The sequence below is a fragment of the Candoia aspera genome, chromosome 3 (genome assembly GCF_035149785.1).
Source record: "Candoia aspera isolate rCanAsp1 chromosome 3, rCanAsp1.hap2, whole genome shotgun sequence".
In the NCBI taxonomy this organism is placed as follows: domain Eukaryota; kingdom Metazoa; phylum Chordata; class Lepidosauria; order Squamata; family Boidae; genus Candoia; species Candoia aspera.
This window is the reverse complement of record NC_086155.1, coordinates 101,776,950-101,801,899: the sequence shown is the minus strand read 5'-3', so window position 1 is coordinate 101,801,899 and position 24,950 is coordinate 101,776,950. Positions and strand designations below refer to the sequence as shown.

The 24,950-nt window shown below is 41.9% G+C and overlaps 1 protein-coding gene across 1 annotated transcript in view; it reads right to left on the bottom strand.

The window, feature by feature from the left end:
* Positions 1-23,937, bottom strand: part of COLGALT2 (collagen beta(1-O)galactosyltransferase 2) — a 49,704-nt gene extending 25,767 nt beyond the window's left edge. The window contains exon 1 of the mRNA XM_063298431.1: positions 23,509-23,937. Coding sequence (XP_063154501.1) covers positions 23,509-23,795 — 287 coding nt within the window. The 5' untranslated portion in view covers positions 23,796-23,937. The remainder of the gene's footprint in view (positions 1-23,508) is intronic.
* Positions 23,938-24,950: the final 1,013 nt, after the last annotated feature.

Sequence of the window (24,950 nt, the reverse complement as noted above, 5' to 3'; positions counted from 1 at the left end):
TGTGCCTCCCAGTTTCCAAGATTAAGCACCACATTGTGGTTTATGCAGAACAGGGAGAGAAAATACACCCCTAATACAAACATAAATGTTTATTCCCTGTTTCCCCAACATAATATGAAATGCAATACTCTATTAAGTTGGGTAGGATGTAAGACACACAAAAATTGTGCTCCACTAATTATTCTAGGCAGAGAAGCATTAGAAGAAAGCAAGTAAAATTAAATTCTGGCACACCTACACATCGTAACTATACTATTATTCTCTTCCCCAAAGAAATTCTTAAAGGTCTTAATTATATGCACAAAGGAATCACCCTGATATTTTTACAGGGTGAGATAAAGTATTTTTTCAAGTTTTCAAACCTTTTAAGATTAATTAATATTTCGTCACACTTTCAAGATACTATACTCTTCCCCATTAAGAGAGGTGGGGAAATCAGGATTCAGAATTCACCTTCTTTACAGAGGAGGAAAATTAGGTATTTTTAAAAAAAAAATAGATAGCTCTTCACCGGAGGAACCTCTCTGGATTTGCTCTGCAGAATAACCCATATTCTGGGTTACTCTGGTTATTATATGGGGTACTTATGTGTACTCCATACAATTATTTGCTGTATGTTTTATGTTGCTTTAAAGGCGCTTACAAACAAAAACCTCCTAGCATTAACAACTGAAAGGTACTATGCAGCAGCTATTTTGTCTTCTCCTTAGTAATGGAATTTTTTTAAATAAAAGCGAAAGGCGCAGCAGAAGCAGCTGAAGTGGGAAAATACAGAAAGCTTGCCAGTGGAATACAACTTTGTTTGGACAAGCTCACACAACCAGTAAGATTCCAGCAAATACACAATGATTGCACAAGAGAAGACTTACGGGGAGGCACATCTGGCCAACAGTAGTCAAATTTCTAAATGAACACATATGTAAGACTAAAAATGCCATGAAGAAAAGATTAACAACAGAATCGAAACTCATAACCCCCATTCAGAACAGCCAAAGGGTTGCTTCACCAAAGAAAAAAAAATGCCTCTTCAGAATCAGAAAGTTGTATTGTTAGTCATCTAATTCAGCCAAAGAAGTAGCAGTCTAGTCTTCCTTACTGGACAACTTCCAGATGTGTTACAACTGCATCTCCCAGAATTCCCAGTCAGTATATCATCATCACAGGAAGTCCTGAGAGTTGTAGCCCCAATATATCTACAGGTTTGACCATGGTTTATTAACCACGGATATATTTTTTCAATACAAAGCCAGCAAATCACCTTATAACTTTGTGTGATGTGTGAATCTAGTATCAGAAGCAAACTCAGAGAAGACAGGGATTTCATTACTGCACCATCCCTACTGCTGCAAATCTTCCTGCACGGAATGATGAAGGTGCGGTCTTACTTGTTCAGGCACACCCTCCAGCATGTGTATCCCAACCAGGGGCATCCGCAGAGAGGTGGAAAAAAAAAATCAAGATGATGGCTGCAACTGCACAACTGAAGCCCCACTCTTTTTATGTCTGTCATGTGGCACACAAAAAGGGGTGGGGCTTCATCTATGCAATTGCAATCACTATCCCGATTTTTTTTACCCCTCTCCCTGATGCCCCCAATCACATCTCAGAACTGTTATCAACAGATCCACTTTCTATTAGTCATTTAAGAGATCTAATTTTTCCAGGCTTCCGCAGGAGCCTAAGGGGAAAAAATAGGTGGCTAATTTGAGGATACTCTTAAGGAAGATATCAAAACAAAAATCCTGTACTGAGTACTAAGAGATTTTCCCTCCTGTGTTAAGAAATTTGGGGTTCTGATATGCACAGAGTGTACTTAATCTACCTTCAAGGCCCCTTTACTTCACCTGTCAGTGAGCCTAATTTCAGACTAGGTAGGAGAAAACTGCCTTTTCTCTGAAGAGAAAGTAACAATTTACTTACAAACCCCACAGTGTGTTAATGTTGATTTTCTTTAAAGCAAGTTTTCCTTTATTCCATGGTTCTCAAGAACAAATTCCTGTAGACACTCTGCTCTTAATCTTACTTTACACTTGAAGATCTATTCTGACAAGGAGAATGGTTCTCAGAAGAGGGCTACAGGAAAAAAATGCTAAAAAAAGTCTTTCTCATAACTGCAGTCCCTAAGACCAGCCTGTCACTATTTGCCTTCCTACCCTAAATGATGTACATAAAAAGCATTCAGGAAGGAGGGCGAATCCTCATCAGGCATTTTCCAGTCTGACAGATTAGCTTCAGGTATTTCAGGTAATCAGGTAATTCACTTGTCAGTAAATATCTTCCAGAATACCAGTCACTAGGGCTTTGGAAAAATACCTCTGAAACTTAAGTTAAAAAAAACACACATTCCTTTTCTATCAGTCATGCAGCTGAACCAATTAATAGGCACTAAGTGATTGAACAATGCAGTATAAAGATGCCAGCCCAACATCTGGATCAATGTAACAATGTACTGTATAAATTATATAATTGAGCAGCTACCACCAGCCAAGTTTCGAAAGGGAATGTAAACAGAATAGAGTATTTGCCTTAGAGTTTGGCCGTGAGGAGCCTGTGGGTGTCATAGCAACCACAACGCATCCTACATGACCATCACTAATCTTCAAAACTTGCAAGGTAGTGAAATTTTGCAAAATCACAATCCTTGCATCAAATCTCATGAAAGTTTGGCCATGTTTATTTATATTATTATTAGTATTTGACATCTGTATGAATTTAACCACTTACAAACACTAAACCAGCATGCTGACTGCGGGAATTCTGGGAGTTGAAGTCTACACATTTTAAAGTGGCTGAGGCTGAGAAACACTGCACTAAACTACTTAGTATCTTACGCAGATATTTAAAAATGGATATAAAAGGTACAAGGAGAGACAAACAAGCACAAGATCCTTTACAACCAATATACGTAGCCACGCTTAATCCCCTTCCCCACCGTCCCACCCCCACCATCAAGATCACAGTTTTTCTAGGAGGCAGAGCGGCCTTATAGTCAGAGGTATCCACAGGATCTGACACTTTCATCAAAATGACAACAGCAGCATCCCCTTAGTGCGTCATCACAGCATACAAACATCACAGCATCCACACAAAAGGGGCGGAGCCTGTGGACACCTCTCCTTTTAGTGAACCTTCAGGTTCCCAGGCCAAGAATGGAGGCCAAAGTATCAGCTCTGTAGCTGGAACAACAGTTCCCAGTGCCCTGCTTAGCCTTACTCCACAGCTCATCACAGGAAAAAGTGCAATAAATTACACAAAAGTAACAATTCCGCTGCACTGTATATATGCACAGGTGCCATGTACAATTAAGTTCACAGAATTTGGAGCCATACAGTTCCAACAGATAGGGTATGTGTATCCCCAAGACTGCAAGCAATTAGACTTTAGTGATACAGAATCAGGGATTTGGGAGCACAGCAAGAGAAACATGAGCAAATTCAGTCTGTTTTAATTCTGACGTCAGTTATATTCCTGTGGTGCAGCTTCTTGGAAAATTATCTTAAGAAGCAGACAAGGCATAGTTAGTTCTTTAGCCCTCTTCATTTCTTAACATGACTTGGCATTTTCCTCTCTTGAAAGATATCCCTGTCTGATGAATAAAAAGGCAGAGACAAACTGAGTCCTCGCTGACTAAAAGCACAGGAAGAGGAGCAAAAAGCTGAATATTATGCTACTGGGAAGCAGAGAATACAAGGACTACAAAACGTTGTATCTAACGGGGCTTACCTACCTGAAGCCATACAGTTTTGATAGCAGGAGGAAGCTTTGCAACAAGTACACCCAGTCAAAAATACTGTCTGGAATGTTTCTTCTACTTTGCTTGAAGACCTTCCCTTAAGGGTCTGAAGGACTTCAGGACTTCGTTTCACATCAACTTTCTTTCTTTTTTTCCTCCCTTCCCCATCTTGCCTGTTGAAGAAACCTGGAGCCTCAGGCTGAATTCTGTGCATCTCTACTTCCAGTAAGAGCAACCCTTTACTATGGGTTGAAGAATGTTAGTAATTCATGGAAAGTAACAACAGCTATTTTTTCTTGCCCAATTTTTTTTGAAGGGGGGAGGTTTGAGAGGGAGTTATGGTGGGAATGAAAAGCCTCTGTCCATCCTTAGACTCTCCCAAATGGCCTCTAACACCAAATGCTGTTGAAATTTAATGGCAAAACAGTTGGTGCAATTTTGTTTCTTGCAGTTGGTTGGTTGATTATTTATTTATTATTAAAGGTAGAAGTGGAAGTGATTTCTCTCCTAGGGCCTCCTGCTTCCATTTCTGGTCTTATTTTAAAAACAAACCAATAAAAGTCATGCTGTTAAAATCAGCCATTTTGCTGCCAGATGTTGGCAGTGCCATCTTGGGTTGCCCGAGGACCATAAATGGATTATTGGGGAGGACTGCATGAGGCCTGTGAGCCACGGGTTGTCCACCCCTGCACAAAGCTATGAACCACTGTTTACAAACCACAATGGTGGTTCATACAACACTCTACCAAACAGGCTTAACATGGTATATGAATTATTAGACTTTTAATAAGCAGGCCAGTCTTCTTTAACCCTGTACCTTCTAGAAGTGTTAGACTACAATTCATATAAAGATCTAGCCAGGATTCACTAAACTGAAGCATCATTTTCTGAATTTTTTAGACTTCCACACACGTCAATGAGGAATGTGAGAGATGTTTTACAGACGGGTTTGCAGCTGGAAACAAGCTAATTTCAGATCCATCCCCACTTACTGTATTATCTTCCAGCATTGTAGCAACCCATTCTTTTAGCCTCACTTTGACTCAGTGTGCAAGAACTGTGCATTAATGTTCAGAGATTAAGGAGATCCAGAGATTAAGGAGAAAGACTACTTAAATTGACTAAGCAGCAGAGATTTCATTCAGATATCTTCTAAGAGAATGCATATATACTAAGACTATCCAAAGCATCTCAAGGCTGTTGTATCCCCTGGAAGACATGGCTGCTCCAAAGCCCCCCCCCCCCATCCCCAGGTCATCCCCACATGCATGTGCATGTACAACTGTTTGGCTGGCAGTCCCAAGCTTTCAGCAGAAATGTGATATGTGCATACACATGCAGATAACCAGGGAAGATCTTCAAAACAGCTGTGCAGCATTGCTTCAATGCTTCAAAGAGAAAATGCTTTGCATAGCCCTAACATTTTCCACAACTTTCCCCAAACTCTGTACAATGTATTTTCCACAACATATGCATTTTTATAGAGATACATAACAGAACTATTTACCATTAAAACAATGAAACACCATCCAGACTGGCTCCCCACCCCCATATATGACCTGACCCAGCCAATGGGGAAGAAATCTCACCGTATTAATTAATTCCGTCCTATTTTTGGTCAAATAGTGAGGCAACTTTCTAGGTGGCAGTAGTTGGTGGCAATACTGCAGTTTTCTCTTGCATTCTTGCTACAACTCATGTTTAGGGCATGCAAACTAACAGACTAAAGTGGTCTTCAGAGGTGGTTGAGGACCTTGTCTCTATTAATTGCCAGGCCATTTGGTAAGATGGAGTAGCTTACAACTGAGTCACAAAATACTGTGGGCCATGCTGGCCACTAAGGCCTGCCCTAAATGGTTCTCAAAGACTTTGGCCTCAGGACCCCTTTGCATTCTTAACAATGATTGAGGACCCCAAAGAGCTTTGGTTTATGTGGGTTATATCTATTGATATTTACTATATTAGAAATTAAAACATAATTTTTTAAATGTTTGACTTTGCAGATGCCCTGAAAGGGTCTCAGGGACCAAGAACTACTGCCCTAGATAATTAAGCAAATCCAGGTAGGAATAAGAATAGAAAGGCTATTCTTACTTTCAGTGGCAAGCAGACCCCTTGGTTAGTGTCATCAAACCAAGGAAACTTAAGAATGAATAGACACTAAAAGGTACTGTTTTTACCTGTCAGTTGCACAGGGATCTGGTTGCACAGGTTATTATGCAGTTCTCCAGATTAAACAGAAGAGAAGAATTGTTCCTTAATGTCATACAAAAGAGCAGCTTTGTTCAAGAAATGAGTATCAGTTCAGCTCTTTGGAGTTTATATGCTGTACAAGTGCCAGTTAACAATAATGGACTGAGCTGCACCTGCTTTCAGGAAAGCTGAGTTTGCCAACATCCCTTTCTTCGCTCTCTCTTTAGAACACCAATAGTGTGCTGAATGAAGGACTCTGTCTATTTTTATCCAAATATTTATTTATTTAATTTATTTTAAATATTGTACTTGTATGGCCGCCCATCTTAAAACTAGAACTCTGAATTTTATTTATTTATTTAATACATTTATGCAGCTGCTCATCTCACCAAACGTGACTCTGGGCAGCATACAACCAACAGTTAAAACAAAATCACAACTACAAAAACACTTTAAAAATAAAGACAAGATAAATAAGATAATAAAAACAAGATTGCAGGAGAACACCCAACTAAATACAATACAACCATCACGGAGGCTCCCCATGGGATCCCCAAGGTTGCTGGAAGAGCTCAAAACCATAAAATAAAAACAATATAATACAAAAAATAACAAACAAAAACAAAAAACTCTGAAAACAGAAACAGCCAAAACTGGGCACTCCGTTAATATAACCCACAACACTCTCTTCCAACTCACCCTATCCCAACGCTTATATATCATGTAAGACAAGATGAAGATGAAGAGAGCCAGTCTGATGTAGTGGTTAAGGCATCAGGCTAGAAACCAGGAGACTGGGAGTTCTAGTCCGGCCTTAGGCACAAAGCCAGCTGGGTGACCTTGGCCCAGTCCATCTCTCTCAGCCCTAGGAAGCAGGCAAGGGCAAATCACTTCCAAAATCTTGCCAAGAAAACTGGAGGGACTTGTCCGGACAGACATCAGGAGTCAAGACTGACTCAAAGGCATACATGCACGCACAAAAAGACAAAAAACAAAATGAGAGCTATGGAAATAATGAACATAACTGAATTGCACAAATGGATTGTAGAATGTCCTTAATTCTCTACTTGGGAACCTAAATATATCACATAAATCCATTTTGTATTAAAATGGATCTGGGGCTAACCCACACAAGCATTTCTCTTGGTCTTCAAGCACCATGCATACACAAGGCTTATTAACTTATCTGCAGTAAATTATTTGAACTGCTGAGATCTCAAGTATTCATTCTTGCTGTCTTAAATTTAGCACTCAATGGAGGTAGATTATCACAGGATTCTACTAAAGAAAGGAGAGAGAGAGAAAGAAAGAAAGAGAGAGAGATCATTCAACTCTAATAAGCTACCTGCACTTATATAACGTTACAGTCCAAAACTTTTGGAGGGTAGCAGATTGCTTGTCCTCTGTCTAGGTTGTTCATATGTTTATTGTTTGTCTGTCCACCTACATTATAGGGCAGGTTGAGCAGAAAATAAGGCAAACTGCTCATCTTAGAAGTATGAGATTAAGTAAAACATCTAATCATAGAATGTCAATCAAATAAATTGTTATTGCAATGCCTGATATAGTTGAGTCTGTATTAATTAGTCCCAATTCAATGGTTGTATACAAACAACCAAACCATAAATTAGCCAATATTTTAGTCTAGTGAATGTGTGAACTGACCCATATGGTTAGTCTATAATTTAGTGTAATGAGTACAGCCAGAAAATTGGTTTGAGTAAACTACAAGTCCAGAGGTATACTGTATATGTCATATAAACACAGTCCGTAAGCTACCTCCTTCCACCAGCAAGCCAACTTAAGGGAGAAGAAAGAGAATGGCAAGAACTGTATGGGGGCAATATAGCCCAGTAAATATGTCTATAAGATCTTGGCAGGGGCATCTTGTTGAATGATGCCCATGGTCTGTAGCAAGTCTTCTCTTGCTTGCTATAAACAGCAGATTTGAACTCCACTAGATCATAGGAAGTTTCTCAGCAAGATCAATGTGGAGTAACACGTTTGGGGAACCGAAAGTGTTTCTTCAGCTTTTGACTCGCTTGCAAAGTGAAAAAAGAAAAGTCTTATGAAAGAAATAAGGTTTCTTTCATAAGACAAGAAAGATGTTACTCCCGACATGAATAGAAATGTAAAATCTAAATTGTCAGTTCTCCAATTTTAATAAAATATATACATATACCTAAAGCCTTTACCCAGTAAAAGCTACGCTGTAACAACTATCACTCTATTTTTTTTCACATTGTCTCTTTAGAGGCAGAGCTATGCAAAACTCAACTCCAATCCCATACCCTGAAGTGCTATTAGGCAATCTCACTATTACATCAGCCACTGTCCATGTATTCTAAATATACTTTTGCAAACTCTACATCCAGGATCACTTCTGCATTCCCCACCTCTGTAGAGTCCATATGTGTTATGCTGTGTGTGTGCATTTGTGTGTACACACTTAGTACTGGGAAGACTACTCTGGGGTCCCCTATATAGTGCTTTGGAACCACAAGCTCTCACCCTAAATAGTAGGTATACCACAGAGAAAAGCAAAGGCCTCCAGCCACAGATCACCTTTGTCAACCTAGAATGTATCTGAGATCAGAAAAGCTCAGCATCATTCTTTAGGAAATTAGTATTAATGGGGACTGAAAGCTCACACTTTTCCTGCCATGGAATCTGTACCAGATTCAAAGAAAAGAGACAACAGTTATGTCATCTGTTAAGATGTAAGAAGTTTCAGGAGCAGGAGGGAATAGAGAAAGGACCAAGGAGCCAGCAGGGAGCTTGGCAGAGGAACATCTTAGGGGTTGGGAAAATGCATGGGTATGTTTGTGTGAGGGGCAACGGATATACTGTACATTTTGTGTGATGGTGAAAGGGTGAATAAAACATGTGTTAGGGTTATTCTAGACAGAATGTGAATGTGATTTGGAAGGGTGAGCATGTATATGAGAGAGAGCATGTGGTTTCTTTGCAACATGAAGGTATACTAAGGATTCAACAGAGAGGTTGTGTTTTTCAGATGAGAACCTGTCTTGTACGAAGGTTCTAGGGAATGATATTTATCTTTCAACCTGAACAGTATGCCTTTCTTTGAACTAGATGTTATGTGACTGGCTGCGTCCTCCATGGTAATCATTTGGTAAACAGTTATTCTCTTATGACAGTCATTTTGTGGTAGCAGCCTTGACAAATTTTCAACATGTTCAAATGTGCTCCACAACCCCCCAAAAGTCCCAAAAAAGCTATGAAAAGCTATCTGCTGTTCTAGGTTGAAGTTTGGCCTATTCTGAATATTCTCTGCCCTCTCAATGTTCTGTATTCAATACAGCTGACAAAAAAAAAGATCTATTTTGTGGGTGGAGGGGAGGAATAAGATACTCATCTTAAGAGCTATGCATGCCTGAAAGTGATTTTAAAGTACTCTGGACCTCATGGGAGCACAGTGCCTCTTTCCTATTCATCAAAGCAGCCTGACAGTTTTCAGACTTTTTGTGCAAGTCCAGAAAAGTGGCTACTAATTAAAGATTTTACTCATTACAGTTGATGAGACTTCTAAATCAGCAGTATCTTTTCTCAGTCATGCAGAAGCTTGGAAAAAGTCAGCTTCCCTAATGCCCAATCAGCTAGCCCACAGTCATGCCAGAACATTTCAAACTATGCACAACCCTACTCATCTCACTCAACACCAGTATTGTTTTGATGCTGTTCAGTGCACTTTCACCTCTGGTAATTACTATTTTTAGTGCCACTTTCCCATCTTGGCTGTAGTGACCCGTTTGACTTATTCCCCAGAGTCCATTAATTGAAATGGCAGGTATAACTGATAGAAATCATATGTGCTTTTATGTGCATTTTTCATTAGTATATGAATTCTTTGTGCACACTCTCTTTAAATCACATTTGTATGTGAATTATGATTTTTGTTGTTGTTAATATGAACTGCATCACAGAATTCTGAAAAAGAACAGACTTCAGAGCCCAGGTATATTCTAAGTAGCATGTGGGATCAAGAACAGCAAATCTGGTTAATCCTTATAAATCCTGGCCCAAAGTTCTCTTCCATTCCCTCTTATCATAGCAATTTGGATTTAATGGAATGATTCTTGGACAACAACTGAGGCAAAGAACAAAAGGACATAATTAAAAATGATATTAGAGCAGTAATATCAAACAACAGAACGGGCAAATTAAAGTTATCCTAAGTTTTTTAGATTCAATCCTATGTTCCTTCTTTTTCCCACCCCACCTACACTTATAGAAATATGTTTTTCAAGCTCTAGATTTCTTTCTGGCATTCCCTGTGATTTTATATTGATTTTTCAAGGACCAGAAACATTTGCCTTTGATAGCTGAGGGGGAAAAAAAATACTTGTAAAGGATTAAGTGTACCATTCACACAGCTCAAAGATAATAGGTTAAATACAAAGCAGGATTACCCACTGATCCAAATTAATTGTTAACAGCTTTATTTATAGTTTTATTTATTTTCCGATAGCTGAGCATTAAGATCTCACTTTAATACAATAGCTACTTTGTGTGTTAACTATTCAGTGATATTCATGTCTTTAGGATGTTTTGAATTGATAGGAAAGGCACCAAGCTAATGCCTCTCAGGGGATTGATGAGACATAGAAATGGACCCCAATATCAACCCTCTATATTGTACTGTATGCAAGAAACATCCTGAGTACCTTGCATATGTGTTTACCTTAAACTGGACTCTGGGGGGAAAATGTGTAGAAGTAAACTCTCAGTTTAACAGACTAATAAGTGTCCATCAATGCAAAAAATCCATTAAATCCAAATGGGATTCTATGCATATGTACACTGGCAAATGTAATTCTATGCATAATTATTTTACCCACATGAGGAAGCATATACCATATAGACATATTTTGTCCACTGTGTCAGAAATCTGCTAAACCACGCTCTGCTAAATTGAGGATTTACTGAATGTACTGCAATGTAATTCATCCAGTACTGGGATCAAAAATCATGCATACATTTTACAAGCACATGGGAGATGAGCATTTGATCAAGAATAGTCAAGAGATAAACATGCTAAAGCAACAGAAGTCATGCTGGACTAAAGGAACAATACAGAGGAGGCAGCCCACTGCTAAACAATGAGCAACAAGTAGGGAAAACTTTGGAGCCACAGCTCTCCTCAGCAGCCAGTTCTGATGGAGACCCATTTGTAGAGGGGGGAGCAAGGGAGATGGGCATGACTCTCAGCTTCTTTCTATAAAGTGGGCTTTCGACAAGTCCTGTTGTTGCAACCAAACCACACACTTCCACTGTACAGACAGTGGAAACGCAGTCAGTATTGGCCCTCCGTCTTACTATTACCAACTGTTAAGCTAAAGGCTTCAGAAGGTCTTCAGAGAAGCAGTAATTTCCTTGCAAAAAGAACTGTGACCAGAGAGGAGAGGACTTTAGCAAGTTGGGAGGGAAAAGACAGAAGATACCTTTAAAAGCTACCTGGTTGCCTTCCCCAATTCCAATTCTCAACCATGATCAGAAATACAAAGATACGTCTTGTTCTTTAGACACCTGCAGTCACCAGAGATCCTATGAGGAGAATCTCCATTACAAAAGAATGATCGACCATCTTTTGACCTCTTCAAGCTCTCCTTCAAGTCTCAGGTACAGAATATGAATTCTGGCAATAAACTCTTTTGGAAGCAGCTCCTGGAAGCTGGAGGCGGCCAAGCAGACAGCTATGATCTCACCAGGCTGAAATAACAACTCCTTGGGAGGGTCAGTCTGTTTTATTGGCCAGGCAACCAATTTCTTCAGTGCCAGAAAAGAACCTATCTTACAATCCCTCTCTATCTTACTGTCTTCTACATTAACCTTCAGATGAGACCCAACATAATAAAAATGTACTGCAACTGATAAAAGAAGATGGAAAGAAGATGGGAAGATACTGGCCCCAAACTGTGTTGTGTTCAGAGGGGCTTGCTGAGTTTTTGTTTTTTGAGGTTTCGATGTTGTCTTTTAGTGTTTTGTAAATTTTGTAACTGTAATGGCATCAGGGATGAATGATTTAGTTGATCTGCTATGTTTATTTACCTGTTTGTTATAAGCAAAGCAGCGCCACAGAGCTACTCTTGGGGCATTTGTGTAGCTGCTGGGCTCCTGCTGGTGAGAGGGGCGACAGATTGCTGTGGTAGCAGAATGGCAAGAAGAGGCTGACAATGGTGGTGCCAGCTGGAGGCCCGGTAGAGGCAGAGGCTGGAATCCAAGACTGTTGGAGTCATCTCAGCACCAGATCCAGAGGAGTGGAGTTTGAGGACCAGCAAGCCTGGGCCATAGCAGACCCAGTGCCTAGAGTGGCTGGAGCTGTGCAGGGCTCTCCAGGGAGTGCCCAGATGCTTCACAGCTGCAGAGTGCCTAGGGTAGAGCAGCTGGTGGGGCTCTGGGCCCATTGGGAGATGCATTTGGTCACAATGGGGGTGGGTGTTTCTATTGTTGGTGGTTGTTCGGTGTGGGTAGGAAATTTGTTGGGGGGGGTTGGATGGGGGGCCTGGGACAGAGTAGCCCAAGAGGAGCGGTGGACTGGGGGAAAATATGGGGGGTGCTATTGGTACTGTGATGGGCAGAGGGAAATATAGCGGGAATCTGAGGCTGGGCTGCACTCAGAGGCGCTGGGAATGCTATTTGAGAGTGATCCCAACGTCTGACCCCCAGCATTCACCCTTAGGAGCAGGCAGACAGATCCTTGGTGGTCCTGGGCTCTCAGTGCTGCTTTTGAATGCCAGGTCAGGGTGTAATAAATCTGTCCTCATCCACAATTTAATTGAGGATGAGAATGCTGACCTGGCATGCATTACTGAGACCTGAGGGGGCCTAGAGGGGGGAATTCCTCTCTTGGAAATATGCCCACCCAAGTTTCAGGTTTGGCACCAGCCGTGACCTCAGGGGAGGTATGGATGGGGTAGCTATTGTCATCCACAAGTCACTGAGGGCTCTTAGAGGCTCTGCAGATAACTGGATGTGACACTCTCTGGCTTAAGTTCGGCCTTCGGGAACAGCTGGGATTATTGCTGATGTAGCGCCCTCCCTGCTGCCCAGCATCATCCCTGCTTGATCTGCTGGATTCCATTTCCGGGTTGGTAGTGGAGTCTCTAAGGATGATGGCCTTTGGGGACTTTAACCTGCCTCCTGGCGATGTAGGGTGGCTCAGGAGTTTATGGCAACCATGGACCTGTCCCAAATGATAGAAAGTCCGACACATTCCAGAGGTCGCATGCTAGATCTGTTTTTTGGTCTTGGAGCAGTTGCAGTGCTATCTGGCATTGGAGGACATTACCATCAGCCTGTTGCCATGGACAGATCACTCTTTGGTTGCCCTCCAACTCACTGGAACCACCCAGCTCTGCAGGAGAGAGGGCTTATTCAGCAGGCCCACCCCAGGTGACTGGTGGCCCCTGCTGGGCTCCAGAAGGATCTTGGCATTTTTCCTGAGGACCTGTCAGGCACTTTGGCCATGGCCTTGGCTGCAGCCTGGAACAGGGATGTGGTGGAAGCCCTGGACCAAATTGCTCCTATGCGGCCTCTCTCTCTGCATCGATCTCAAGGTGCTCCTTGGAGGAATATTCATGCTATCTGGCAGACAGAGTCACTCAAATTCACTCAGAGTTGGACTCTGATTGGGCAAGTCCTAATGAGTTGCCCAAGAAACAGTCTTGTGATGCTATCTGGACTGAGTTTGATTCTATTATGCTAGAGGAAGGCGACAAAGTCCTTTGTTTGTCAGTCCAGCCACCTGTTTGCTAGATCCTGGCCCCTCCTGGGTTATTAAAGAGCCTGGGAGGTGATTACGGGATGGGTTCATGTGGTGGTTTTGGCCTCTATGAGAGAGGGGGTGGTCCCAGCAGCCTTGAAAGAGGTGGTAGTACACCCTCTCCTCGAGAGGTCATTACTGAACCCTTCCCTACTGGGGAATTATCGGTCAGTTTCCAATCTTCCCTTTCTGGCGAAGGTTGTGGAAAAGACGGTTGGATGACAGTTACGGAGGATCTCGGAGGAAACAGATTATTTGGACCTGTTTCAATCTGGCTTCAGGTACGGGTACAGTACGGAGACAGTGTTGGTCATGCTTTCTGATTACCTTTGGTGGAACTTGTGGAACTGATTACCTTTGGTAGTGCCTCCATCCTAGTGCTCCTTGATCTCTCAGTGGCTTTTGATACTGTCAACCACAGTATCCTTCTGGACTGGCTGCGGGAGTTAGGAGTGGTTCAGCTATGCTTCAGTGGTTCACCTCCTTCCTCAGCGGTCAGTTCCAGTCAGTGTTGACAGGAGGGGAGAGATCATATCCTCAGCCTCTCATGTGTGGGGTGCCTCAGGGCTCAACACTCTCCCCTCTTCTGTTCAACATCTACATGAAACCGCTGGGTGAGGTCATCTGTAAGTTTGGGGTATGGTATCATCAGTATGCTGATGACACCCAACGTTACATCTCCACCCTGAGAAGCACAGGTGAAGCTGTCAATGTATTGACCCAGTGTCTGGAGGTTGCTGGGTTCTGGATGGGTCAGAACAGACTTCGGCTCAATCCTAACATGACTGAGTGGCTGTGGCTGTTTGGACCCTCTGAGTTGGGGATGTCACCATCTTTGGTCCTGGATGGAGCTGAACTTCCCCAGTCAAGACTGGTGTGCAACTTGGGGGTCCTTCTGGACTCGCAGCTACTGCTCAAAGAGTAGTACAAGGGCCTTTGCACAGGTTCATCTTGTGCCAGTTGCGCCCTTTCCTCAATTGGGAGGCCCTTCAGACAGTCACTCATGCCCTGATCACCTCACGACTGGATTACTGCAATGTGCTCTACATGGGGCTGTCCTTGAAGACCACCTAGAAACTACAGCTGGTTCAAAATGCAGCAGCACAAGCAGTAACGGGCTCCACTCGGTGTGCCCATGTGTCACCAGTGCTATGCGAGCTGCATTGGTTGCCAGTTGGCTTCTGAGTGCAATTCAAGGTGCTGGATATTAACTATCAAACCCTGTATGGCATAGGGCCTGGATATTGAGTGACTGCTTGTCTCCAATCATTTCTGCCTGCCCAGTACATTCTGGCAGGGTGGGTGCACTCCAGGTCCCCTTCATTTTATGTTGCCATCCTGTGGGACCGAAGAAGTGTGCCTTCTCTGTTGCAGCCCCCACCCTCTGGAACAGCATCCCCAAGAGATAAGGATGGTGCCCTCTCTTCTGGGGTTCCAGAAAGCTTTGAAAACCTGGTTTGGTCCCAGGCCTGGGGTTGATGTTTCTTATTTGTTCAATGGCCCGTTTTGTGTTGTTTTTGCCACCTATTATAATCTTTCAGCCAGGGCTGCCTGTGTGATTCAATGTTTTTAACTGTTTTTATGCTTTTCCTAATTTTGTATGCCACCCAGAGTCCGCTGGAGTTGGGCAGCCAATAAATTTAAATAAATAAAAATAAAAATGAAAGGCAAGACTTTCATATGCTCAGACTAATCTTTGTTCTCTTCAGGTTTTGTACTTGCAGATGAGTCATTCATATGGCCCTTAGTTTTAGTAAAAACACCTTTGAGGAGCACAAGCATCATTGTCCTGGTGGGAGCTACAGAAAGCAACCTTAGTCAGGTTGTTCCAGAAAACTGATACTATTTATGAAAGACACAAGGATCATTCTGACCAAAGTAATTTTCTGTTCACAGCTCATGTGATTCACAAATGAAACAACAGAAGCAGCCTGGTTAGGAGGCTAACAACTCCCTGGGAAAACAGAAAAATTCTGCTGCCTTTTTCCCCCCATTAATAATCCTCAATTGTGCACTTAACATTACAGCAACATGCAGAGATGATCTGTCATACCTCTACAGGATTAATTATATTGGTCTTCATGTCCCCTGATCTGTCTACATGGAGAGGAGGTAATTCTGGTGGATCTCTGAACTAAGTATTATTTTTTTTTTCCATTTGAAATTCAGCAGTAAAGCTCTGTTAACTGTCCTTAGAGGAAGCTACGTGTAGCAACATTCCAGGAGGCCTTGCTCTGGACTCATTTTCTTTCAATTAGGTTGCACATATTAACTCCAAGACTCATAGCCTCCTCTGTGGCTACTTAGATGGATTCTTGTACATTCCAAAAGGAAATTATTTGAAGTGAAGGGTGACTTTTATCTCTAGACTTAATTAAAAATATACAGAGAAGCAAACTTTAGGTACCAGAATTTTGGGAATCTACCCAATATCTTTTCATGAACAAAAAAAGAAAGCAAGTTGAGCAGACTTTCCTGAGGGCAATCATTGAGTGAGGTCATGTGTCACTTCTCTAAAAGCACTGCACTAAAAAGATAAGAGGACGTCACTAGACAGTGAAATTCCACAACTGATTTCCTGGGTAGCAAAAAGGTTTTGACGTTCATCCATAATGAACAAGCCTATACAGCAGACCTCTTGAGGCTCAGGAATCAATCCAACTATTTTCAGACATGCAGAAAGGTGCCCTTGGCATATTTCCAAGTCAAAAGATAGGAGACAAGCCACAATTTTTGGCTAACTAAAACACATGGACCCCCTACAGAAAACTATTAGGTGAACCACAGTATAACACAGATCGGTAGAACTGCTTAAGAGGTAAAAGAATTTAAATCTGGGATTAGATAAAAAATCAAAGTATATATTAAGGGTAAATGGCAAGAATTCTTTCCCAATACAAAATACAGGTGAGCAATACAATTGTTAAATTTGGTTCTGTTTTGGCTGGTTCTTCTTTTTTTCTGGATGTACGTCCCTTTGTTCTTTTATTTTATCTAGCTTTTTTATAATGTAAACAACCCAGAATCATTGGGAATTGAGAAAAAGAGGGTGGGTGGGTGGATGGATATACACATACACACAAAACTGCTGAATTAGAGTTTACATAAGTAGCAGCAAATAAGAGTATTTAGCCAAATACAATTTGGCATGCTGGCTGGGAGTTCCAGATGTTGTAGTACATCAGGACTGGAAACAGAACTTAGAAAATACCTGGTATTATAATAAGGAAGAGACAACTTTGGTGAATACTGTACAAAGAATGCAGATATTGCAGCAGCACCAGATGTTCTACTTCATCCTGCAAAATTTCTCACATTGATCCAGCAGGTGAATTAGGAGAAACAATGATGAAACAAATATAAAAACTGGAGTAGCATATATCAATGGCTGAATCCATGCTCAGTGAACACATGTATACACCCGGGTACTTCATCTGCTACTTTCCCCTCCTTTCACTCTTTTCTCTCAACTAGCAAAAGTTTGGTGTGCTCCAGTTGTGTCCAGCATCTTTGTATCTCCAAAAAGCCTCTAGGACAGACTTCCTCAACCTAGATGCTCTCCAGATATATGGACATAAACTCCAGAGTGGTGATGGAATGTGTCTCAGAGGAGGGAGGTGGTGCAATGGAGGTCGCAGGAGAGGAAGAAGAGGGCGCATTGCAGGGGGAGAAACGATCTTACAGTTTGGAGGACCTTGGGCAGCCAGCCAAGAAGCTGAGACAGGGCCCGCCTTAGATTGCCTGGAGTATTTTTCCTTGGTACCTTTTGGTTTTACTCAGTTTGGCAAGATTCTGTGTATGGTAGAAACAATAAAGAACTAGAGCTGAATTTCTGGCTCAGCGTTGTTTCTTTGCCTCAACCCTGACAAGAGTTCTATAATCATCATAGCTATTACTGAGAATGTTAGGTGCTGAAGTTTACCCATCTGAACATATATGTTCTAGAGGATAAAGAGACAAGCCAGGGCCTGTGTTGATTCTTTTAAAAAGGCATGGTGCTGAATTTGGACTCACACTAACTGGGCCTTATGAGAATGAAATCCATAGGAGAAGGTCACTGGCTAAAATCACATCAGGAGAGGACAGAGGTAGGGAGTTAGAGGAGGAAAAAAAGAAAAGAATTTAAGCAAACTGGCCTCTTTCCACTCTTTTTGCTATAAGGAAACACTGCCACAACAATACTGCCCTATCTTACATTATCGTTAAGGTATGCTTCAAGAATGTACTGTTATCGTACATACACAGATTGGAAGGAAGTATATTAAGAGCCAGATCCAACATAGTGGATGCTTTGTCATCAAGTCCCCCTAACCACTGCAAGAAGGCTGATATACAAGCAGTGAGATGGTTCTGCCTGACAGAATCCTAGCTTCAGACACAGGGAGTTCAAACTCTACTTTCCAGGCTGCTTGTAAGTTTCTCCTGCATTTATTTCCAGGAACAATAGTTAACCTGTTCTTAGCTCTTGCTGAACTCATATCCAACTCCTTCCATCTAGCCCAATTTATGCCTACACCAATCATGAAAACAATCCATCTCTCCATAACTATTACTATTGCGAGACTGGCAGAATTTATTTTTTCCAGGAGCTTCACTGTGAATAATTCATGAAATCAAATGCTTAGTGGGGAGAAGCGCTCATGCAGAGACAACATCAACTCCTTTAAATAATAAACATAATTGACTATTTAATGGACACCTTTTAAAACTGTTTCAAGCTAAAGTTACATAATTAATATGCCTAATTTCTTTCCAACTTATTGCTTCTGGAAATCTGCCTTCTGCAAGCACTCTCTTTCTGAAACATGGCTTGGTGAAAAAAGTGAGGCAACAAAAACCCTCCCTGCATACCTATATACTGTTTTGCAGTTGTTTAGTGAACACCCAGCTTCTCTGCTCAATGGGTCATTTTGCCCTTAATCTACAACACACCACAGAGAGAGATTTCTCAACCTGACTTCCGGGCTGTCTTCTGCTTTGTAAGCAGCTACTGTGCAACCCAAATCAGCAGAAACTCTGATCCTCTGCCCAAGTAGTGATCATCTGGCAGCCACAGCTCAGGGCTAACTTTCAAAGGTTTCAGTATTGCAAGCTATTGATTTGGCCACTGTGCAATGAATTAAGAACAGATTGCAGCCATCAGCAACCTTTGCTGCTGGAGAATCAAAGAGAACATGGGAGGAATGGGGAGAATAAACAAAACCATTCCTTTAGCAGAGGGGAAAGTAACAAGTGTCTGGTTTATTACTACATAAAAAAACACAAATACATCTCATTTCTTCTTATTTGTGGCAGAGGAAAATAAAGCTTTCCTTTACTTAAGGATATCTGTCTAGGTATTTGGCTGCAATCATAATCCCCACATAGCCTCCAGCAGATTTTGAAGACACCAAAAGAGAAAAGGCTGCTTAAGAGGAAGAAGTCAAATCAGGACTTAATACAGCTTTGTTTTTTTTTTCTTTTTCCTTTCCTTTTGTCTTTTTTTCTTCTGCAGAAGCAATTTCTTAAAAGTAGCAAGCCAATATGTCATAATTTTACATGCTCCAAATATTTCTTTTCCCAACTGTGAATCAACTTCAAATGTGTTCTGAGTTGCCTCTGTTTTGAAAGACTTAAAATGATTGTTCAGTAGGGCACAGAAGTTACAAGTTCTTCTCCAGTTTCTTCCCATCATTCTTATAAATTTCTCTATTGTACTTCACTCTACCATACCAGCCTATAAGGCTATACACATTGGATACAGTGGAATTACTTAAGAGTTTTAATTTAGGAAAAAAAGGAGATGTGCACAACATTGCACTGCATGTCACTTTTATTTTTGAAGGTAAAAAAATACTGAATGATTCAAACCTTTCCTCCCAGGAAAAAAAAATGTTTTTATCTATGATCATTTAAGCTACTCCTTTTGATTTGTCTATCATTGGACTGTACACAGGTATAGGTGTCATCTCAAGTACACCTTTCAAAATCTTTACACAAACCATTAGTTTCAACAATTAAAAAGTTGGCCATTTAATATGGAAACCTGCAAACAAATGCAAGGTAACTCAGTTAAATTCTGCTTTTAATTATATTTCAACTACATATATTTCAACTACAATATGTGCATAGTTCAATAGCCTACATTTGAAAGGAATTTATCTTTTCCCCTTGATAATTTTCAGAATTACTTATAACCTGGATGTCTCTCAAATTCCATTAATTAGCCCAAATTTATCTAAAAAATACAGAACAGAATACTGCTACAGGCAACTTAATGGCAAGAGAAGTGATGTCAGTAGATAATTACAGTATGTCATTGGTGATTTTCTGACATACCCACAGGCCCTTTGAGAAGAGTTTTCAGGTTCCTAAACTGTTATTCATACTTCTAGCAAAAGAATGCAATTATATATTTGGAGACTGACAATCTTTTTTTAAAAAGCTTGTTCTTTCTTCCCAAATCTTCAGTACAAACATTTGTTAAGGTTAATAAGCATCTTTCCATCTTTAAACAGGTATACAAATCTTTTAAAAAGCAGAAAGCCCATAAACACATCCCATCCCCCCCAGTTTGGACTCAGTCAACCAGCATCAGTTGTTGTGGTCACATACCAGTCATATTAAATTGAGAAAATACGCATTCAGTGTCCTTTCTAACAAAAAGATGTTCAGTGTAGATTATCCTTCCTTGCATACAACTACAAGTGATACTTCTAACTGATAGTGCTGTACACATCTATTATAGAATATCTAAAATCCTGATCATATAAAACATCCTGATCAGTGACTTCTGCAAAGGAGGGGCAAGCCATGTGCTATACCCTAGCTGATAGCCAATTTTAGTGCCATAAATGCTGTTTAGCCAGCCTGTCTTACTTCTGGGGAGATGCATGGATCTCCTCTCAGAATTCCTCATCCAACAATGGCCATGCTAACAATTCTGGAAATTCAAAATCTATGTATTTCAGTGGAGGCCAGGCTGGGAAAGTTTCATTTTAAGGAATGGATTTAATACAAGGGCCAACAGCTGCTGACTCTCTTGTCTGGTTAGTGGTTTGCTGAAGTTACTCTCTAAAATAATCTAGGCTCCCCCTATGTCGCCATCACCTGTAGTTGTATTTCTTGAACCACCGCAGATTAAATTATACTTAACTGAAGCCCTTGCTCAGAAATGAATTACCACTATCTAAAAGCTAGCAAGCAATATTGAGCCAAAACACTGCTGCGCCTACCTCAGCGGTTAGAAGCAGTTCTCCAAGGGTTCCTTTCATACATTAGTCTTTGCCAATCCTAATTTGAAATACCTGGGATTTTAACATACTTCCTTTTGCACCCGAAACATTTACTCTATCACTGAGCTAGAACTGCTTCCTCTTAATCTCACATAGCAGTGATCAAACAGGCCTGTCACTTTTCATTTACAAAATTTTGCCATCTGAGGAAAAATCCTTCTGAGTGTATCCATTTCTTTTCCTGGATATGTAAAACAAAAAGGATGAAGCACAACTAAGCACATGCAAAGCGACTCTTGATTTAGAAGGAGAAAGCATACTTTCTATTCTGATAGGAAGCCACACTGATATGCTAAGGAAACAACAAGGACCTGCCCTGTAGTGTGTTAAAAATGGTGGTTGGTTCAGATTCAAGAGGAGAGAAGCCATCTGCTTGACAGGCAAATGTTTCAGAATGACTTTCTGAACAAATGCTTTGCACTGCAACTGCGGAACTAAGTGTTATATCTACATGCTGGGGGCATTCAGTCCTTTACTAAACCATCATTGTTGGAATTGGCAAATCATTGACATCCAGACTGCAAAGCTTCACAACCTGCTCCCATGTGCCACACTTACCATACAGCCCACTTCCCCACTAAGCATTGCTCATCATTTGCATTCTACAGTTCTGGTAATTATGCAGTTCAGAGAATAGCATACTAAATACTAAAACTCCAGCTGCTGGCAATTTTATATTTTATAGATCCAAGATCTTTTTACCAAAACTGGAAAACGTTTATTTTTAATATGGACCGAGTACAAAACAACAAACCTTTCTTATTGCTCTCCACCTTTTTTCTCCTTGAAGGATAGCCCCATGAAGTGAAGAGCACTTAATTACAGGAACTCCCTCCATATGTTAAATCATCAAAACCTGCAAGTTGCATGCTAAACGAGATGCCTACTTTGACTTGAAAGATGCTCCCTAGCAAATACAAATACAATGGTGCACCACTGAGCTCTAGGGTGGCGCACACTGGCTTCATTCAGCAGTCACAGGATTAAGGATCACACCTCCTGTTCACTGAAAGGGCATAAAGGAAGAGTAGAATAAATAAAAGGAAAAATAAATTTGCCTCTCAGAAAGGAGGGGAGCAATTAAAGATTTCTGGCTTTCTTCTGTCTGCTAGAAAGAATTCTGCTCCATTCAACCACAGATCTGGGACCACTGATTATCGGGATGATTATTCCACTAACTCAAGATAGGTGGTTAGATTGTGTTATTATATTATATCCTCTCAGCTGAAAGGCAGAATATTCATCTTCAATATATTGTTCCTAATGTTTCCAGCTCAGGATTTCTCTTGACTATCCTCCCAGGAATTTCTGATCTGCCCATAGACCAACAGTCTATGTTTAAGTCACATAACTTAAACTTGCATCACCAAGAAGGTGTCCTTCATATTAGCATAGAGCAGTGTTTCTCAACCTTGGCCACTTGGAGATGTGTGGACTTCAACTCCCAGAATTCCCCAGCCAGCATGGGTGGCTGGAGAATTCTGGGAATTGAAGTCCAGACATCTTCAAGTGGCCAGGTTGAGAAAGGCTGGCATAGAGATCCATACTTGTGGCTGACAAAGTAGCAAACTTAAAGGCTTCTATGCTTCTCTTTCTGGTGTATGTGCATATACATCAATAACTGAATCCAAGAAATCTCTTTATACAGCAGCAACTGGAAAAGCCTAAAACTCTGGCTAATGAACGGATCCAACCAGCTATTCCCCTGAGAGCTGGAATTTTCCCCTGTATTATCATCCCTGACTAGTTGGACTCAGCAGCAACTTTTACCCACAGCCTGCCAAACTGCCTTTCAGCAGCCCCCAGAAGTTCCTCTGGCCTTCACAAATACCTTTCCTGGGGAATTTCCAGTGCAGGCAGCCATGACTTTTAGAAATGTGCTTCTCTTCCCCATGCTTCTGGGGGGGGGGAGGTGAAGAAGTCACTTCATTTCCACAGTCAATGCCGAAAGTACAAAAGATACTCCCATTTTGCCTCCTTAAATCAGGAGGCAAAGCTCTCATTATAGTCGTTTCCCAAATTCTATATACACTGATGTTGCAGGGAGACAGGACTCTAACTGCACCAGCAGATTTTATTAAAAGGAATAGGATCTGTTACCCACAGCTTACTTCATCCGTATGCCTTATCTCCTCCTTCATTTACACTTACCCCATGAAGTATCTTTATCTTTTTCATTCAAACCACCGATGGTCCCTTAGCCTTCCCGCCACCGTACTCTCAGGGATCATTATCAGCTCATAGTGACTCCGTGCCCTTAAATACTTCATTTGCAGATTGCTGCAAGGCGGGCTTCAGAGAGCGGTAAAGGAGTAGACGGAGATCAGTTAGCAACCGTACCTGACGCGGCATCTGCTCCTGGCCCATGGCTCAGTCTCCCTTGCACGTTTTGACCAACTATCTGGAAATAACTTTGGGGGAGGGTGTTTCTCCGCGATGTTTTCAAACCTTTCCGCCCGCTCGCCCCTGATCTCCACGAATCCCTACCCGTTCTTCTCCGGCGGTGCTTTTGGCGACCTTACCAGATGGCGATCCGGTGCTTAGGGTACCGCAGTCTCTCCAGGCAGCCGAGGAAATGGGGCAGGGAGCGGGCAGCGTTCCTGGCGAGGATGGTCAAGAAGACGGTGGGCTTCTGCAAGGCGGATTCCGGCATCGGGGACGAGCTGGGCATCGCCGCGGCTTCCTCTGGAGCGGCGGCGACCCAGCCGCTCCCCTTCAGCCAGAGCGCGAAAGAAACGTGAAGCAGGAGCAAGAACAGGAGCCGCCGGCGCAGCGAGGTAGTGCCGGAGAAAGCCGGGATCGCAGCCATTTTTCGCGGGGATCGCAATTTCGGGCACGAGGAGAGACACCGCTTCTTGCGGACTGCCGGCGGCCGCGGAAGCAAAGCTCCGCAAAGTCCTCCCGGAGTACCTGCAGGTCCGGCTGAAAGGGAAAGAGGGGAGACGGGCGGGAGAGCCACTCCAGCGAAGACACGCTCCCCCCTCCACTCTTCTTTCTTTCTTTCTTTTAATTATTTGCTCGAGGAGGAGCGGGGGGTGGATTGGTGGCAGCGGCAAACCTGCAGCCAATCCGGAGCTCCCTGCTCCTCTTGGCGCAAATCAAAATAAACAGTGCGTGCTTTCTCATTCTTCCTTTCCTTCCACTCCCCAGTCGCCCAAAGGTCCCGGAAAGACAGTAATACTAATCAGCAAGAAGTGGACCATCCCAGGCATCTGGCTAGCAGACTTGTGCAACCATTTTGGATGTCCTGAGGGACGTTTATTTATGTATTTATTTCATTCCATAAAGGTCAGATGCTACGGTGGACGGCTTGAATTAATAATGGTTTTTCATTAAAAATGTGGGAGGGAGAACCGTATTGTTCCAAACTTTCTGGCATTCTCCCTCACTACAGGAAGGGAGGCTCATAAATACATATATAATACACAATTTCGTTAATATTTAATGCACACATGTCCAGAGAGAGAATAGAATACTCACAATTACTCTTTCTTTGCCAAGGACGCCCAGCTAATACGCTTTTGCTAAATCTTATTTGGGCAGGGATATGCTCTTCTGGGTGGTTTACACACTTGGACTCTGGAAAGGTGGAAAAGCTGCTCATTTTCCAGAACTTGGAGCAGAACAAGATGTTGGAAATAAGAACCAGTACCACAAGATTGCATTTAGGTCACAGTCCTATGCATCTTCTGGACAGAAGTGGCACTGAATTTAGATGGGCTCCTAGATAACCGTAAACAGCATTAAGGTCTGAGTAAGTGAGAGGAATTGCAAGTTCTTTGGGCTGAGCAATGTCTGTGGGCTAATCTTCATGGTTGTGACATAGTTCTGCCTGCAGGTAGTATTTCTTGTTTACTGAGGAACATGGCTAGCTGTGCCTTCCCAGAGACATCCTGAGAGTGACTGGAATGGAAGATGCTTTATTGTGTTCATATCCTAGGTCAAGTGGAGAAGGTTAACCTAG